Source organism: Nelumbo lutea, chromosome 5 (genome assembly GCF_056320005.1).
Source record: "Nelumbo lutea isolate HS-2025 chromosome 5, American lotus-T2T, whole genome shotgun sequence".
Lineage (NCBI taxonomy): Eukaryota > Viridiplantae > Streptophyta > Magnoliopsida > Proteales > Nelumbonaceae > Nelumbo > Nelumbo lutea.
Genome location: NC_142688.1, coordinates 2,678,823 through 2,698,190, shown reverse-complemented (window position 1 = coordinate 2,698,190; position 19,368 = coordinate 2,678,823). Strand labels below are relative to the sequence as shown.

The 19,368-nt window shown below is 36.7% G+C and overlaps 2 protein-coding genes across 2 annotated transcripts; both read left to right on the top strand.

Moving 5' to 3' along the window:
* The first annotated feature begins 1,293 nt into the window (after positions 1 to 1,293).
* On the top strand, positions 1,294 to 3,351 carry LOC148849822 (expansin-like A2). Its single transcript, XM_088943496.1, has 5 exons — positions 1,294 to 1,580; positions 1,689 to 1,798; positions 1,908 to 2,086; positions 2,664 to 2,796; positions 2,896 to 3,351. The coding sequence occupies exons 1-5, from the start codon at positions 1,466 to 1,468 to the stop codon at positions 3,139 to 3,141; spliced, it is 783 nt and encodes a 260-aa protein (XP_088799622.1). The 5' UTR covers positions 1,294 to 1,465; the 3' UTR covers positions 3,142 to 3,351.
* A 5,038-nt stretch (positions 3,352 to 8,389) lies between these two features.
* Positions 8,390 to 15,001, top strand: LOC148849821 (NADH dehydrogenase [ubiquinone] 1 beta subcomplex subunit 2-like). Its single transcript, XM_088943494.1, has 4 exons — positions 8,390 to 8,776; positions 10,689 to 10,734; positions 10,821 to 10,877; positions 14,776 to 15,001. Exons 1-4 carry the CDS (start codon positions 8,667 to 8,669, stop codon positions 14,785 to 14,787), a joined length of 225 nt encoding a protein of 74 aa, XP_088799620.1. The 5' UTR covers positions 8,390 to 8,666; the 3' UTR covers positions 14,788 to 15,001.
* The last annotated feature ends 4,367 nt before the right edge of the window (positions 15,002 to 19,368 follow it).

Genomic DNA, 19,368 nt, shown 5'->3' with positions numbered 1-19,368 from the left:
AAATCACGCATGACAAGCAGAAGTCTTGCGCTCCAGCTGCTAAGAAGGAAGAACGTTCGGTCAAAGGTAAGTATCGCATAATACACGCAAGTTGGAAGAGACCACAGAGTATTCGAAATAGGGTTAGGGTCCCTCCACAGTCCAATCCCTCCCCTAATCCATCTATAACAAATAACAAATTGTCACGGGTTGATTTGCAGGGAAGAAAACCTGTGGTCGGGATAAGCCTATGTGTGCGCGAGGGTCATATGTAGCACAATAAATGGCTCTACTAAGGTCAGTGACACTAAATCGTAATCCCGTTGTTTATGATCGAGGCTTTGTATTAATTCTTGTCGATCTATGGGAGGCGCCTCTTATGTGCCAAAGGGGATCACTATGATGTGAGCCATATGTTGTGCCGATGATATAAGGCATCTGTGTGCCGATGATGGTAGACAACCACCAGATTAGCACACACCCGTACACTGTAGGCAACAAGATAGCTCAATTAACTTAAACATGAGGCTAGCATGGTGAAGGGTTATGCTTGGGTCAAACCATGTGTCAAGCCTCCCTTCAATGTGCATGGCACACTGTCAGCCTATACACTATCTCTAAGAGCATGTGAATGCCTATGAGAAACCCTAATAGTCACATTAGCCATTAACAATGGCCACCTTGCAAGTGAATATTGGTCTAGAAATGCCAAGGTTAAGCATCTATGGAAGTCAACCACCCCTCCTTAAAAGATTAGGTTAAGCTTTTGGAGGTCCGCCAATAAAAAACATCACTTCTCCCAAAAGTTATACCGACAAAATTTATGATAATGCAACTTAACGTAAACCCACCAAGCTAAACTTGTGTCAGACCACGGCAAAATGGCATCAAGTAGTCTATGGCAAGGTTTTTAAAATCAAATTGGACAACGAACTAATCAAGGGTTTAGTTCCCGGTTGAATGGTCCGAGCGTTCAAATTGAACAGATGGCCCATTCTCATAAAAAAAATAAAATAAATAAAAATAGTCAAACAAAAAAAAAAATTAAAAGAAAATAAAAACGGCTTGAACGGTGTGGTTACCTGGATCAACGATTTGCTGACCAAATGAACGGTTTCGGGCGAAATAAGGGTTTGGGGTAAAATGGACCGATTTCCTGTTTTCCGGTCGGAAGCCATAGTCTATGATTGTCAAGGACAGTTGTTTTTGTTTTGTGCGCGTGCAAGGATTCGGTGAGCGGTGAGCCCAGCAAATGTTTCTCTGTCCCACCGCGTTTTTGCAAATGCCTTGTCAGTTGTCACTTTTCTTCGCCTATGCCAATCTCCCATCCCCAAAATTATTACCAAATGTCCATTTAAAACTCGTCCACGTTTTATTGTGGAGAGGACCTGTTGTCCACTACCACTTCTCTACTCTCCTCGCCCTACCCTATAAGTACATCCCCACTCCAAGACTTCTTCCTCACGTCACTCTCTCTCACATAAAGATGGCCTTCTTTTTCTGTTTTCTCTTCTTTTTCCTTTCTTCCTTCGCTGCTGCTTGCGATCGATGTGTGCATCAAACCAAGGCCGCTTATTTCTCCTCCTCTGCTCCTCTCTCCTGTGAGTTTTGTTAATTTTGTTGTTCTTCTTCTTCTCTTCTTGACCTGGATTCCATTTCTTCTCTAAAATATTTAATTGGGTACTAATTATTTTGTTGATTCAATGCAGCTGGGGCTTGCGGGTATGGTTCCCTGGCTCTGAGTTTTAACGCCGGATACCTTGCAGCTGGTGTTTCTTGGCTTTATAGAGATGGAGTTGGTTGTGGGGCGTGCTTTCAGGTATGTGCGTGATTGATTGAATAGATTTGTTACTCAGAATTTTCTTCTCGGCCTTCTTATGACGTTTTTAATTTATAGTTAAGGTCTTAAGGGATTTGACTGGTGACAGATAAGGTGCAAGAACGAGACCCTCTGTAACGGAGGAGGGACTAAAGTGATCTTGACCGATCTTAATCGAAACAACCAAACGGATTTGGTTCTCAGTAGCAGAGCTTTTTCGGCGATGGCACATCAGGGTATGGCTAGGGACATTTTAAAGCTCGGGATTCTTGACGTAGAGTACAAGAGGTAATTGAAAAAAGATGATTGAATTAAGAAAGAAAAAAAGAGAGGCATTCGTATTTCGTTAACCGTGTGGATAAGGACGAATGGTCTATTTTTTTTTTCTCTGTAAAAGTCTCTTTATAGGCATATTGGATTCGTTGCACCCACCCTCATTAAGATAAGTTTGTAGGGACAACGCCTTTTTTTTTATTTGTGCTACATTTTTCAAATAATATAACAGAGGATTTTTATATGGACTTTGATAAATGATCAGTGTAAAACCAATCTCATATTTTGGAGAAAATAAAAAAGGATTTCCTTCTTACTCCTAATGAGAGTGAGATCATCCATATTCGGTTTGTTAGTTGCTAAGTAAAGGGAGCAAACTGGGTGGTGGTGGGCATAGCAAAATCGAAATTGGTATAGGACTAGTCAACCCCAGTAGGCAGCAGTAGCGGATGGACTTGAGTGTTTGTGGAGGGTTCGTCATTCTTATAGGAATTAGGATTAGCACCTTTTCTAAGTGTCCATTATTGGTGTTTATAATTATTTTATTGATATGACTAGAGTGAATGACGATTAACTTTATTGTATGGAACAGGATACCTTGTGATTATAAAAAGCAAAATTTGTCAGTAAGAGTGGAAGAGACGAGCCAAAGGCCACACTATTTAGCAATAAAGTTGCTATATCAAGGTGGCCAGACCGACATTGTTGCGGTTGATGTAGCTCAGGTGGGGCAAAGATTCATCATCACCCTCAGGCCTATTAAATTAATTACAGGAGTTAACTTAATGAACATGGTTTATCATTTAATATTCTCAATCATGCAGGTGGGTTCTTCAAATTGGCGTTACATGAGCAGGAAGTATGGGACAGTTTGGGATACAAGTCGAGTGCCAATGGGGGCATTGCAGTTTCGGCTAGTGGTGACAGGAGGGTTTGACGGCAAATGGGTCTGGGCACCAAAAGTGCTTCCTGCTGACTGGAGGCCTGGGATGACTTACGATTCTGGAATTCAAATCACTGATATTGCCCAGGAGGGTTGTTCGCCTTGCAATGATCCACACTGGAGCTGAATATACTGGTTGGTATGCCAAAGAAGGAAGGGCCAGGGGTAAAAAGTATAGTATGTGCATATGCTTCTAATGGTTACTTGTTTATTTCATTCGTTGAATTAAATCATGTAAAGAAACCTCCACACAACAATGCCTTTTTTTTTTTCTTAGCTTCAGACGAGTGTGGTAGTGCACTGAAGCATGTTAATTAATGTTTCTTTAATTTATTAACTGGCACTCGCAGGATTAAAAAAAAAAAAATTGCTTTATAAGTTATAACTCGAATCAAACTGTGTCGGTTGGATTCGCGCAAAGAAATTTGTTCAGAGTTCAGAGTGCAACTTCGGTCCGTCGGGATGGGTTGAACAATTGTCAAATTCTTTCTAAATGGGCCCGATCCCAATCCAAAGCCCATCTCGTTGAAATTTTGAAAATTAGCAATTCGGCTTTGTACCCATCCATGTGCCCGACCCAGATACAAAGCGCACAAGAATCATTTACTCGGGCCTAAATGTCCCCGTGTAAGAGACTGGCAATTGTTTGCCCAAGTTGTAGGATTTAAACCTGAGTCGGGCCGGGCCTAAACGACTCATGTTGCACGCCTAGAAGTTTTCCTTTTTCATTAAAAAAGAAAAAAAAAAAAAATCCACGGGTGGCTCGACTTTGGAATCAAATTTCGTTGCCATTAGGATTAACATTTGAGAGCGGTTATCGGATCCATACCACCATTGAAGCCGAATGAACAAATTCGTATTCAATTCAGTTGTAGTAACATAACTTCGATTATAAAAGAAACATAAAGATTACTGGAAACAGTATTCATTCATCACAGCTCAAAGAAAAAAACACTTTTTTTACATGAAATAAAATGTGCTACATAAAAGAAAAAATACATGTTTGTGAGTGAATCAATCCGTTACCTGGTTTGTCTCTCTAAATACAAGTTTGTATCGAACACTACCTAGTGAAGAAATCTACTTTTTATTTAGAGAGTTAAATTGTATAAAAAAAACTTTGTTTTAATATATGGGATAGATAGAGAAACGTGTAAAAAGTTGAAAGAAATTTATTCAATTACTTTTTACCATGTGATTTGCGTCCTAATTTGTGAGATTTTTTAGTTGTAAATAATAAATTGATTATATTTTTAAAGTTCGAAATGAATTGATTTGACTCTTGGTTTGAACGCATTTAGGTCGGTGTCTGCAATGCAATGGTTTTTTAGTCGGGAATTAAAAGAGGGGGGCATTTGATAACAATTGAGTGGGCAAGATGAAAGACGAAGGGCCGAATTGATTATCTATGGGCATTTTCCGAAAAAAAAAAACAAGGAAAAAGAAAGACTAAGGGGCCATTTGCTTAAGGGTTGTTAGTTACTTGACAGCTATATATATTCTTTTATCGATATATTTTGCTATGTTTCAATAAATTAAGTTTTTTTTTTTTTTTGTGCTTTTCATTCAAGTTGGTATCAAAGCAGTTGATAGTGGAATTTTGAATGTCACGGCAACACAGAACGTTAGTTCGAGGTCATGGTATTTTCCTCACGCTTCAGATTCAGACACTCCCAATGCTAATGTGACAGCGAGCAACGCGAAAAACAGATTTTGTTTCATGGATGGAACCTTTGTCTCGAACGGCTGCCGGCTTACTTTGATGAAAATGCTTGATTCAAGTGCAGCGTGATCTTCATTTCATTGGCAAAAGACATGTATGAAAGTGTTGCCAATCTTACAAATAACAATGAAAATCTTGGAGTAGTTTAGGAGAAAGATTTGCATCTCCTTACATTCCAACAAGGAGATTTGATTCTAGTTGCTTATTATGACAAATTAAAGGTACTTTGGGATGAGCTCGAGGTTTTAACTTGTGTATTAGATTTTTACTTCAATATAATTGGTACAGACATCCTTAGTACTGATCCTCTACTGTATGTCAACAAGGCGTATGCATTGATTCTTCAAGAAGATTGCTATTTGATGGTTACCTCCATGTGAGGACCGTCTGCACCATTAGTTAGCAGCTTTGCTCGCCACTCCACCAAACCAAAAAACCAACAACTACGTCTTGTCAATCTTGATCTAAAAATAATTCAAACAAGTAGGGTTCCTTGTCATCAAGACAAACATCCAATTCAATTTGACCAGTCAAGTAACTGTGCAGTGTGCATCACATAAACTACGTACAAATATATATATAATCCAATTACCAATCCTCTCTGCTCAAAAGTTCTCACTTGTAAACGAGGAATTATCTAAAATTGTCTTGGCAAATGCGCCTCTGGTAAGGTGGGGCTTTTGATCACATGATATCTAATCCCAATCACTATGCTAAATCCACAACTCTTGCAAATTCCTGACCAGTTCACCTTCCCATCTCACTTTGAATGATGTAAGGGGAGATCGAGCTTGTCAGGCGTAATCCTTTTTGCTTTTTTCTCTTTGTGAATAAATTTTGTTTTCCTCTTCCCAAAGAAAATTAAGATGTTATTTCTTTGGGTCCATATGTTTTGACAAATGCTTCCCACAATTTACCTGTAATCTATTATTGGTTAGTCAACTCACCCAACAGTTGCATTGCGTTATTGTAATTTTCTTCTTTTTCTGTATTCTCTAGGACTTAGCATCCAAGACTCTGATTAGGGTTGGGTTGGTCACCACTGTGGTGGCATCTATCGGTTCAAGTTTTTACCTACATCTACATCTGCTATTTACACAGCTTATTCTGTATTTTTGGCATCAAAGCTTTGGGCATGTTTTCATTGTTGCATTTCTTCCATTTCAAAGATTCCCACGTTGCCCCTAGAACACTATTGTGTTGCCTGCCATTGTTCCAAGCAAATTCACGTTCCATCAACCAGTCTACTTCATCCAGGCGGTTCCAACTAATTCATAGTAGTGGTATCTGAAGAGAGTATTGCACTCCTTTTACTAGCTGGTGCACATTAAAATAAATCAGGGGCAATCTCCTACATTTTATTCTTCTTTGCAATGGTGGACAAGCAAAATCCCATGAAATTAAATATTGTTTAATCATCCACTGAATTATGATCACTTGAAAGTTTTGGGTGCCTTTAATATTTATGCCAAGTATAGCCTCAAGTAGAGGTGTCAATTGAATGGATTTGGTCCAACCTGATCTAATCTAGTGTCAGTCCCCTTATAAATGGATCACACTCAATCCAATCCAATCCATTAAAACGCAAAGGGATTGGATTGGATTGGACCCAAGCCAAACCAAATGAAATATAAAAAATTATATAAAATCACTTTTATCATTGAAAAAATATATTTGCAAAAGTACTTTGATAAAAATATTTTCATAAAAGTGCTTTTACAAAAGTAATTTATTGAAAGTACTTTCGAAAGTAAAAGCACTTTTCGAAAAATACTTCCATAGACTTTTATAAAAGTACTTTTGTAGAAGTGCTTTTATAAAAATGCTTTCATAAAAAGTATTTTTGTAAAAGTTCTTCCATGAAAGTGCTTTTATGTTATTTTCAGTCTTGATTGATCTCAAATTGGACAAGGGTTTGACCTCATGATCGGATTATTGAAAATTTAGTTTAGGTCTAATTCAAACCAATAAGAATATTTACTAATTTATTTTGGATTGGCCCAATCCAATAATTATAATGGACCATCCAAATCCGATTTGATAAGGTTTGGATCAGATGGAATCCAAATCAAAGCCGGTCGATTGACACCCCTATATAAAAAAAAGCGTTAATTCACAAAGTACTTTCAATAAATCGCTTTTGTAAAACACTTTTGTGAAAATATTTTTTTCATAAGTACTTTTACAAAAATACTTTTTCAACGCTAAAAGTGCTTTTATATAATTTTTGATATTTCATTCGGTTTGGATTGGATCCAATCCAATCTTTTTACATTTTAATGGATTGGATTGAATTTGATTTGTATTGGATTTGGACTAAATTAGGTCCAGTCCATTTATAAATGAACTCACATTTGACTGGATCATATTGGACCAAATCTGTCCAATTGACACCTCTACTTTTATATCACCAACAGAGTGCGTCCAAAGGTAGTAAAAGAGGAATTGTAAAAATAGACGATGTAAATACGGGCATTGCAGAAATTTTCACCCTCATCATAATACAAGTTTATGAAGTTAAAGGTAAGTATATATTTGAAAGTTCAAGGTATTAAATTGTCACACTTGCTCAGACCCGTGTCTCTACCTCAAAAGTTTATTCATATTATTTAATAATAAAATAAATTTTAATTTTAATTTCTTAACCGTAAGAAACACAATATAAAATGGGTTCACATATAATATAAATTATACATGTGATGTCATTCTAATGGTAGTTTTGAAATTTTAGAAAAAAAATTAGTCACATAATGTCAATGGGATGTGACAAAAAGTTACAAGGTTTTAGATAATTGTCAAAAATAATAGAAATACTTTGAGACAATACTAAAACAATAGGGATATAGTTAGTCAATTTTCTTAATTTTAAGAGTAATTTAAAAAATATATCATTTTTAAAATATTGAAAAGAAATGACACCCACATAGCACCTATGTACTGTCATTTGGGCCCACTTAACACTAAGCCCCAACTAAAATAGATCGTTGATTTGGAATTGATGATCACGTTATTGGTGGAACTGACACACTGACGCCTTTGAAATCACATCTGCCCCCAAGGAGAGTGCCCGACAAATGCCCCACATGCACCTCTCAATGTGCATTGAGAATATCTTTAAAAATTGTCCACGATAGATATTCTCAATACACGGTTGGGATATAACGTGGGGCGTTTGTGAAGCACCTCAGTAGGGTACAAATGTGAATTCAATGCTTCTGTGCACCTCGCACCTACCTCACAATCATATGAATAATAAATAGACTCCATACCTTCTACCCACACCTACCCATGGAACACTACCCTCTCCCATGCAAAACACCACGTAAGCTGACTATTATTTGGTTAAAACCGAAAAATCAACTAAAAATTTTGGTTTTAGTTTTTTGGGTTCAATTAATTTAGTTTTTGTAAATTTTGATTTTCAAAATTAAAAATTTGATTAATTAAAAAATTGAAATAAACAAAATTTATTATATAATATATAATGTGCTATATATTTATTATAACGAAACTCTGTTTTATAATAATATATATATAATATACAATATTTTATATATATTAATAAAATTCGGTTTTAATCGAAAATTTTGGTTTTGATTATTTCAATTTTCTTATAAATCGATATTTGATTTGACTTTTATTTTTTTATTTCGATTTATTCAATTCGATTTTTAAGCGAATGAAGCGAGTGCTCACCCGGCGTGCATGTATGTTGCGAACTTGCGATCTTGTATTTGGGTAGAGTTGTTGAGGGTAAGAGATCCGGACTCTAATAAATATAAGTACGGGAGAGGAAGATCTCCTCAGCATGGTCCACGGTCCAAGAGATTCGAACTCGGATAGTAGCTGCAGATCCGAATCCGCCTGTGTTTCTAAAGCTCGTCGTTAGGTAGCTGGGCTCTCAGAGATTGTCGAGAGAGGGAGAGAGGATGGGAGGACATAGTGGAGATGGACACAGCACGACGTACAAGGGGTTCACCATGCATTACCCTAAGCGGTGGCATGTTATCACCGGAAAGGGCATGTGTGCAATCATGTGGTACTTTCTCAGTTACTTTCTCCTTTTTCCTCGTTTCTTCTCCCCCAAACCCTATTTTTACTTCTTTCTGTTTAATTCTCCCATTATCACCCAAATATAGAATATTCACCAAATTAGCTTCTTTTTCCTTTTCCTTCTTTTGATAATATTGTTCTTCATTTTCTTCGTTGGAAGTTATCAAACATCTTCCTGGGTTGCAAATCAAAGCAAAAAAGTTGCCTGCTTTGAAATATATGACATTCATTTCCGTATTTTCCTTAGATAATAAGATGCCTAGATTAAAGTTTGTTTCTCTAGCAAGTTTGCTTCAACAAAGAAATTTAGGTATAATAGAGATCGTTCTTTTATCCATGGAAGTTGTTCTGTGAATGCAGACATGTGTAGGTTGTAGGCACACGTATTTTTGGCAAACATTCCGACATTGTTACTGTCCAGCGGAAAATTTTCTCATTTTAGAGCTCAAAACACCAAATAAGATATGCTTGGAAATGAGAGGTGGTTTCTGTGGCAACAAGTTTGATAAAATTGCTAAATTGACAACAATTCATTAGCTTCCCTCTTAGATTCTTTCTTACCTTCTTTCTTTTTCTCTATATTTATTTCTATCTTTTTATAATGAAGATAGTTAGATCATACATGGAAAGAATAAAACGATAACCATTGCTTGGTGCAATGGTTAATGTCCTTTATAGCTCAATTACTTTAGTGAATGTAATATGCTCATCTACCACCCCTCCCAAGGCCCAAAGATAGTATTGGGTAATGACCTTTAAAGCTTATTTTCATGTTAACATCATTGTTTCCCATGTCCCAACCTTTAGACCCTGAATTTCTTCCACTTTCAAAACCTTTCCTCTACTCTTCTTGTTCAATCTCAAATTGCGTCCCATTTTACAGATAGATAGCTTGGTTTCAAGTCACTAAATACCATCTTCCAAGAATGGATTTGCTTGTTGCATGTTTTGAATTATTAGGCTTCCAGACAGTAAACCACGTATCGATTGATAAATTATATTTGCCCCATCTATCCTTATCCTGACAATTCAAGATCCATGTTCATAAGAGTTTGGCAAAAGTTTTAATGCCGGCTGCCAATCTGCACATCTCCTTATCCAGGCTTGGGACCGCTTATGTAATATAAGCTCACATCAGTGGTGTTCTTTGCCCCATCCAATTATTAAAAAGAAATGTTTCAGGTTTTTATAACCTATTGTCCTTTCAGGGTTGAGTTTTAATGTTTTATTTTTCAATCTTCCCAACAGAAGTTCATTTAAATGCATAATGAAGACAGTGGTGGAAAACACCTTAAAACGAACTTGAAGTAATAGTGCATAGCTTGGGACATCATCCAACTGGTGACTCCTACAATCCATCCATCCACATGGAGATTGGGCCTTTTACCTATATACTTGTATACCATGTACATATATGTACTAATAATGGAAAACAAAGTGTAACACAAAGGTTGTACTTATGATAGATCTGTAAAATACACCTAGGGCAAAATACAGCATGGTTGTAACTTTCCTGGAAGAGTATTCTTTTCTTGTCTGAGCCTCTGGGATCATCTATTATGAACTTATGATAGATCTGTATAATCTTTTATATGTTTTTGTTGTTTGTGTCCTTTGTCGATTTGGTCAGCTTAAGAAGCTTCCTTTTTTTTGAATGTGCTGGTTTAACTAGGGGCCTGTTTCTTCCCTATTTTTTTTTTAATAAAAATATTTACTTATTGAAAACTTCTCTTTTTCCTTTTCTTGGGTGTCAGAAAATTTTTGAAATTCAACACTGAAGTATGGGGATGTTTAATGTAATTCATTTTTAACTCATTGAATTACTGAAGCCTCTCAAAAAAAGTGTATTTAACTTTTATTTTGACCCTCTTTGCATTGTATTGATTTTGGTTATGTAGGTTTTGGGTGCTCTACAGGGCTAAACAAGACGGTCCTGTAGTTTTGGTAAGCATCTATTTTATTTAACTTATCCATTTTGTCATAATATTTGAAGTCTTCGTCCTCACTTGCATGTTATGTTTGACTCATAGGGCTGGCGACATCCTTGGGAAGGCCATGGAGATCATTCTCATGGGCATGGACATGAGGTAAGTCACTGGGTGATGCTTGGTGGAGCCTATGATACTAAGAATATCTTTTGACCAGTATCTGATTTGAATGTATTTATTCAATACAAAACATAAAATGTAGTACTGTAATACACTCCATTGGAGAAAAGCCATGTGGCTCAGCCACATTTAATTAATTTAATGCATAAATATGGCCTATATCCTGCCCGGGGAGGGCGGACTCTCCAAAAATAAATCCTGAGTCATCCCATCTCCAACTAGATGATCTAAAAGATCATTAGTTCCATTTGAATGAGGCCTTCATTTTAGCAGCTAAAGATCTTTCTTTCTCAATTAGATGGTGATAAATTCATGGACCCATTTGAAATGTTATTGGACTTTATTTTGATGGCTTCATTGGGTATCGGAGAAGTTATCAGAAATAAAATATAATGATATTCAATTTTTTTGGAAACTAACTTAAAGATTTAGTCCATGGCTACTGATAAAAAGGTTTTACTCCACAGCTTAATTGGTATAGTTTTCTTCACTTTGTACTTATTAAGCTATTCCTGAATTAAAAGGAATATAGAATCAATTGGGGAAAACAAAAGTGAAAAAATTAGAAATATCTCTAGCCTTTAGTCAACCAATTCAGAGAAAAATTTATGCTTTTATAAAAATTAGCAAATTTCTGGAGCTTTCTTAGGGTTATCTTTATCGTCTTGTATTTTAGAAAATTAATAACTGATGCAAAAGTTGGAACATGAGCCCAATAAATTCAACAATTAGGAGGAAAATAATTAAGAATTATAATTCAAAATCTTGGCTCTTGTGATTCTCCTCTTGTTCTGCATTTTCACCTTTTCCTTTAGAAACTGCATTATTTTTTTTTTTTATAAACCCATGGCCCTTCCACTCACTACATGACATATTGACCAAAGTTCTCTCATGTTCTCCTTTAGTAGTCAGATTTCATTATGTTTCTAATTTTGAAATTATACTTCCTGTCAATAACTTCAAGTCTTGCACTTTGGTTCTCTCTTCATTCAATATTTTTAGTTTTTCCCTTAGAAATTGTTCCCCCCCCCCCCCCGCACAGAATTTGTGGTCCTTCCACTCTCAAGCTGGCATTCCTGCCACCAAAATATCAAATTGTCTTTGGGAATAGTCTATGATACTAAGAATCCATGTCTGATACCATGTCCTGTTGTGTCCTTGCTGTATCTGTCTCATGGGGAGTACTGCAATTTTTGTATGTTTTCAAATTTGAGATAGTTGCCTCTCGGAATATTGGATTGAGAGAAGAAAGAAATAAAAAAGGAAAATTGGTCTGACACATGACTAAAGCAGAGCTTGCTGACATAATTGGTCATATTCCCGCCCCCTCTTGAAGGTTAGCATACCTTGTTTATTCTCTCTCTCTCTCTGTCAGAGACACATCAACCCTTTCACATCTTGGCTGATTCCAACTGTGCTTGAATCTAGAAGTTTCTTTCAGAAATCCCTTCAAAATGTTGGGTTGTTTTGCTCATAAGCCTCGGTTAAAATCCATTTATAGTTCTCTCTGAATCTTGATTCTTGAGATTACAGTAAGGTTATAGGCATTCTAATTTCTTTCTGATTTTGGCTTTATTATATCGTTCTATGTGGTTTAAAATTACGAAGGAATTGTTTGACTACTTTTCTGTTATTTTTACCTCCACCTCTCATTTACCAATAAAAGGTTTTCATTTGATTACTTTTCTTTTGACATGATCACACCATATGAAATTTGGGGTTTCTCTTTGGCATTTCCTTTCAGATTCCTTAAGGTCCATGAACATGTTTGCTTAGTTTTCCTTGGCTTGCATTTCTTATGGTACATTTCAGCTCTAGATTTAATGGAATTTGGAGTTCTTGTCAAATTTATTTTGAAATATCATTGGGTCCATGAATGGTGTTCTTCTTGTGTGGAAATAACAAAGAGGGTGTACAAAGAAAACAAACAGGGATCAGACCCCTGAAAATTACACAGGAGGGATCTTATCACAGTACAACACTTCTAAAAGAGCACCTAATTTTGCTAACCCATCTGCAAGAGCATTAAGATCCCTTGGAATCCATTGATCAAGAAAAAAAAAAAGATCCCTTGGAATCCAGCACAGGTGTACGTTTGTAGCTGCCTCTGCCTCTTCTATCTTTTTAGATGTCTTTTCTTTTCAGATAGCTTGCTTTGTTTGTTATTACCTCTTATTACAGATCTGAAATTGGATTTCAGATCTTAATTTCTTAGAGGTGGAGAGGCTGCTTAATGTGCTCAGACCTAATTCAGAGTTGCATAAAAGACATAAATACCCTTAAAGAAATTTTAATATTACATATTTTTGTCCTTTCATGTAAATCCAATCGAACACTCATTGTGAACTGAACGAAGCTCCACTGCCACCACCACCGCCACTGCACTCTCTATCTCTCTCTAGCGGCGGTGGTTCTTCTCTCTTGCTCTCGCTCTCTCTCTGCCCTGCCTTCTGCCACCACTTGCACTCTCGATCTCTCTCTCCGCCTTGTCTTTCGCCACCGCCACGGCGGTTCTCTTGCCTCTCTCTCTCTCTACCCTGTCTTCCGCCACTGCCGCGACAGTTCTCTCACTCTCTCTCTCTCCGCCCTGTCTTCAACCACCACCGCTGCAAGTTACAGCGGTAGCTCTCTCTCCCTGTCTTCCCGTTCTCACTCTTGCTCTCCCTCCCTCCCTCCCTCCCTCCCTCCCTTTCTCTCTCTCTCTCTCTCTCTCTCTCTCTCTCTCTCTCTCCCTCTCTTTCTCTCTCTCTCTCTCTTTCTCTCTCTCCCTCCCTCCCATCTTCCCACCACCGCCACCACCGCTGCAACTGCAGCAGCGGCTCTCGCCCCCTGTCTTCTCTCTCGCTCTCTCTCTCTCCTGCCCCCTCTCAGTCTTCCACCGCAATTTTTTATTAATTATTAATTATTTTATTATTTTATTATTTTATTATTTTTATTAAACATTAATTATTTACTATTAAATTTACTTGTGTTATTTATTATTTATTAAATATTTTTATTAACTAATATTTTTTAATTATTTTATTACTTTTTTTAAATTATTTTAATTTTTATTTGTATAAATTATTAATTATTAATTATTTTAATATTTTTATAGTCATTAATTATTTTTAAATTTTAATTGTTTCATTTATTACTTAATAATTAATAACTTTTTATTTTTTATTTGTATTGTTTCAATATTATTTTAAGGTTCAAAATTATTTTTTATGAGATAATGTAAATTGAACTCAACATTTTCAAATAATATGTTCTAGGGGTATTATAGTAAAATCAGTAAATTTCAGATGGTAAAGGGTTGATCCAACGCAAACAAACTTATGGATTCAGATCCTCTAAAAAGTAGAAAAGCAATTATGCCTCTTTTCAGGTTTCAGACACTCTTAATATCTTTTTAACTTTTCAGATCTGAATTTTCAGATTTATCAAACGCCACCTAAGTGTATGTGACAGATTAAATCATGCTTTATTTGATTGCCACTAGAGTATTTCTCATCAGTATGCCCATCAGCTCGAAGCAAAACTAAAGGGTTATTTTCTATTACTACTTGATGCATTTTATATGCAATTTTATTGTTTGGTATCATTTATTTTAGGAATGCTTTTATATGCAATTTTAAGAAGCTTCATTTATTTGATTACCACTACAGTTTTTCATATCAATATCACCAGACGCTGTTTGTATATGAATAAACTATCATGCCCAAAAGTCAAACAAGCATTATCCACGAACAATAACAAATGCAATGCAAAGGAATAAACACTTAAAAAAAAAGGGAAAATAAAATTTCAGTAGAAGAATTATGTACTTTTCTAATTATTAATTATCAAAAAAGAATTATGTATTTTTCTGATCGTTGATTGTTGTCACTTTCAGGATTCACATTGAAAAGCTACAACAAAAACCACCAGTGGAAGGTGCTGATTGTACCAATGTATGGCATAGATGTTTTAGGCCTTCAATAATATCAATTGTGGACTCGAAATGGTTGTGAAGTTATGTTTAATCTAGTCACTGAGAATACAAAAGATGATTTTGCTGTGGTTATGCCATTAAACAAGCGTAAGGTTGACTTTTAAAAAATCCTTGAGCTTTAGAACTCCCTCACTGCCCATGTTACACATAAATTTGAATGTAAGTAGATACGTATGTACAAGTTCCCAGCAATGATGAGACGTTTACAGAAATAGGAGAAGGTCCACAACATCCGCATGCACATGGCAGTTGAATGAAGTTTGAGGATGAGGTTTCTTTTGTATTTCTTCTTCCTCTGTAAATATGGTAATGGGACTTGGAAACCTTTCACCAAAACTAAGATCCAAGATCTAAAGAGAAGATTTCTGCTCCCCTTGCAATCCCTTGAGGCTTAAGCCCACCCACCCCAGCTCATTACCTTTCAAATATTTTGCCTTTCATATCTCCTACGCTCACCCTTGCTGTGGAGGAATAGCTTTACAGTTTTAGCGCCTTGGAAGCCCTTTCCTGTTCATGCTCGTCGCCATCACTCTGCCACAACTTGACGGGTTTATGTAACTTGTTCGACTGTGTTGAGTACATGCTAGAATTGTTGGATGTCTCTCTCTCTCTCTCTCTCAGGGACCAAGACCATCAGGTTTTGCATGGATCTCTTATAAGTCGTTGGATGTCTCATGTCTGTGGCATTACAAAATATGTCTCGTAAAAGAATGAAGAATCTCCAGAAGACCTTGAGTTGGTGCTTACATGAAATCAAGGAAGGACAAATGTACTCTCTCTTTCTCTCTCTCAGGGAAGAACCTTGGTCTTTATGACCATTGTCAGCCCTAAGCAAGCTGAAAGAAGTTGAAGCATCACCGTACCGCTGATCAGATCCATCATTCAGCTAAAACCAATCCCTCTCAATCGGAGCAACATCAAACTAACCTTTATCTGGTTTTCAAGCTTAAAGCTCTGCCCACATTCAGTCTCCTTCTCTAGTCTCCACTCAAACTTTATTCGCCTGATATGGTCAAAACAATAGGAGTGAGTTTCTGGTATGGTCTCCTCATCTCTGTGTGTGTGTGTGTCTCTCTCTCTGTAATTGTTTTCTGATTTTGTTGTATTTGTTCTGTAATTTCAAGTATTTGATTTTGTTGTGTTCATCAATGCCCTCCGGTCCCAAATCTATCTATCACTTCTATCATCCTAAATCAATACAATGAATTCAGTTTCGTCCTTTAGTCTGATCTCATGGTATCAGAGCGGTAATTTTTCCGCCCACTGTGTGATTTGCTCCAGAATCTTGTGCCAGAGGTCTGGTTTTCTCTATTCTCCTTCAAGCCTTGCACTGGAGCTGCTCTGTTTCATTACTTGCTCTCCTCCAAAATCTTGCGTTGGAGTTCTGGTTTCCTCCATCATCCAAGTCTCGCACTGGAGCTGCTCTGTTTTGTTGCTGCTACTTGTGTTCTGTCTTCTTCTTCTTTTTGTCCTCCACCAAATTTTTGAGGTTTGTGGCTACAAAATTCACAATGGAATTAGCAACAAATTCTTCATATTTCTTGACCCATCCGATAGCCTTGGGGCTATTCTGCTATCATGTCCACTTATTGGAGACAATTTCCTGAAGTGGCAGCGAGAAATGACTAATGCTCTTAGGACAAAGATCAAAGTTATCTTTGTTGATGGATCCTCCACATCCACTTTTCATTAAGCCAGATCTGAATGCCTAGATTAAATGCAACTCCATGGTAGTTGCATGGATTTTTAGTTCAGTAAACAAATATACGATATTGTAGCCTTCATCGAATTTTATGCTAATATTTGGAAAGAGCTTAAATAATGTTTTCTTAGGGTAACATCCCTCAATCCATCAACTGAAGTGAGATATTGCCCTTCTTCAACAAGGTGAGTCCTTAGTGTGACAACCTACTTCACTAGATTGAAGACTCTTGGGATGAACTTGGCTCTCTGATAGAGTATCCAGAATGTACGTGTGGACTGTGGAGTAGCCAAAGCCTTTGTGATAGAATGTGAAAAAGAGAAACTGCATCAGTTTCTCATGAATCTTTTAATGCCATCCGACCTAGTATTCTTGGATCTCAGCCACAACCTTCACTTAGTAAGGATTATGCCCTTGTCACTCAGGAAGAGCAACATTTGTTGGTGGTTGCTCCTTGTGTATCGCAACCAGAAGTGGCAGTTATAGCAGCGGATGCTTCCAAGAATGGCAATTTATGATCAAAACTCAAGTGTGACCACTGCAAGCACACAAGTCTGATCGATCAGCCTCTTGTGCCTTTGTCACAAATTTGTTGTATTCGTGGATCAGACATCTCCAATAGCAGGACTTAGGTACTGTTTGGTTACACTTTTCAGATGTCTGAATCTGAAAATGTTGCTTTTTAGACGCCACCAAGCATTTGGTATGCCCTCTTATTAGAGATTTGAAATTGAATTTCAGATCTTAATTTCTAAAAGATAGAGTGGCTGCTTAATGGGTTAGACGTAATTAAGAGGTATGTAAAGGACATAAATGCCTTTAAAAATTTTGATATTACATGTTTTGTCCTTCGTGTAAGTCGAATTGAACCTCACCGCGAGTCTACAACCTAATGAAGCTCCATCGCCGAATCGAACTTCACTGCGAGTCTGCAACCTAATGAAGCTCCACCGTTGTAAAGTGGTAATTCCTTCTCTCTCGCTCTCGTGCGCTCTCTCTCTTCCCTACCTTCCCATCACCATTGCTGCAAGTTGCAATGGCGGCGATTCCTCTCTCTCTCTCTCTCTCTCTCTCTCTCCCCTGCCTTCCCGTCATCACCGCTACAAGACAATTCCTTCTCTCACTCTCTCTCTCTCTCTCACTCTCTCTTTCTGTCCCTCCTATTTTCTTGCCACTGCTAATTATTAATTATTTTTATTAATTAGTAATTTTTAATTATTTCATTAATTTTTAAAAATTATTTTAAATTTTATTTGAGTAAATTAGTAATTATTAATTATTTTAATATTTCATAGCCATTAATTATTTTTTTTAATTTTAATCATTTCGTTTAACTATTAATAATTTTTAATTATTAATTTATTATTTTTATTTGCATTGTTTCAATATTATTTTGAGGTTGAAATTTATTTTTTATGAGATAATGCAATTTGAATTCAACATTTCCAAATACTATACTTTAGGGGTAAAATAGTAAAATCGGTGAATTTCAAATGATAAAGGGTTGATCGAACACAAACAAACTTATAGATTCAGAGCCTCTAAAAAGTAGAAAAGCTTCTATGTCTCTTTTCAGATTTCAGACACTTTTAATATATATATTTTTTAATTTTCAGACTTCAAATTTCAGATTTATCAAACACCACCTTACTATGCACTAGTACACACAACTCATTACCATGTTAAACCGAGAGTCATTTGATTTCGTTGTCAATGTCACTGCTGATAGTGGTGGTTCTGACCACATGATATCTTCTCCTTACTTTTATTTTTTAATATAATTCTAAACTTGTACATGTTCATACCCCCATTCAACTACCCAATGGATTTGTCACTCATGCATCTCTGGAAGGTTCCATATATAATAGTTAATTCTTATGTCGTTCATGACGTTTATGTGTCTAATTTTCATTGTAACCTCTCGTATATGTCAGTAAAATAACACAGCAAATGAATTGTGTGGTCACTTTCTTTGACTCTTCTTGCAATCTTTAGGAATCAAGCCCTAGCTAAGACGGTGATTGGGACGGGTGAATTTGCCATGGCTTGTATGGTCACTTTGTCTTCCACTCCATCATGCCAACACCATTGGCTGTCAACTTGTTTGTTACCTCCATTAGTGCTGCATTCTAGCACAAGCACTTAAGTCATGCTTCTGAAGAGTGTGTAGCCTTTCTTCTGAATCCCATCCCCAATCTTGAGGAAAGGATGGGGAAGTGGAAGTCTCCTCTCCTCTATTCAATAATCAATACGAAACCAATAACGCGCAGCAGCAGCAGGTAGAGGCGACTGGTGGCTGTTGAGCGCCCAGAAAGGACACATGAGGATTAAAAATGCACGAGTGAGCGGGATGGATGTCATGTCCACCTAGTGCACAGCATGTTGAATTACATAATTAATGCGATCGATTGTTAATTAGTATTTATTTACAAATTATTTTATATGGTGTAATGAATAATTAGATGCAAGATATGATGGATTAGTTAGTTCAGTTGCTTGTGTTGGATTGGTTCTCGATCGGTACTCGATCAGTAGCATCATGCATTTGGAATTTGGATTGTGTACGAGTGAGTGGGTTACATGACAAGTACGTAGATACCTTGTTTCTTGTGTTGTGTTTCCCCTTACAAAGCAACCATTTGGATCAGAGTTGAGTTAAAAAGGAAAGGAGATATGTGCAGTTTGGAGTTTGGACAATATAATAGCTTCCAACAAGTTGTTATCAAACTTCCCGGAGATTAGATTTGGATTGGGTATGCCGCACTTCTGCCACTTTAACTTGAACTTAACAA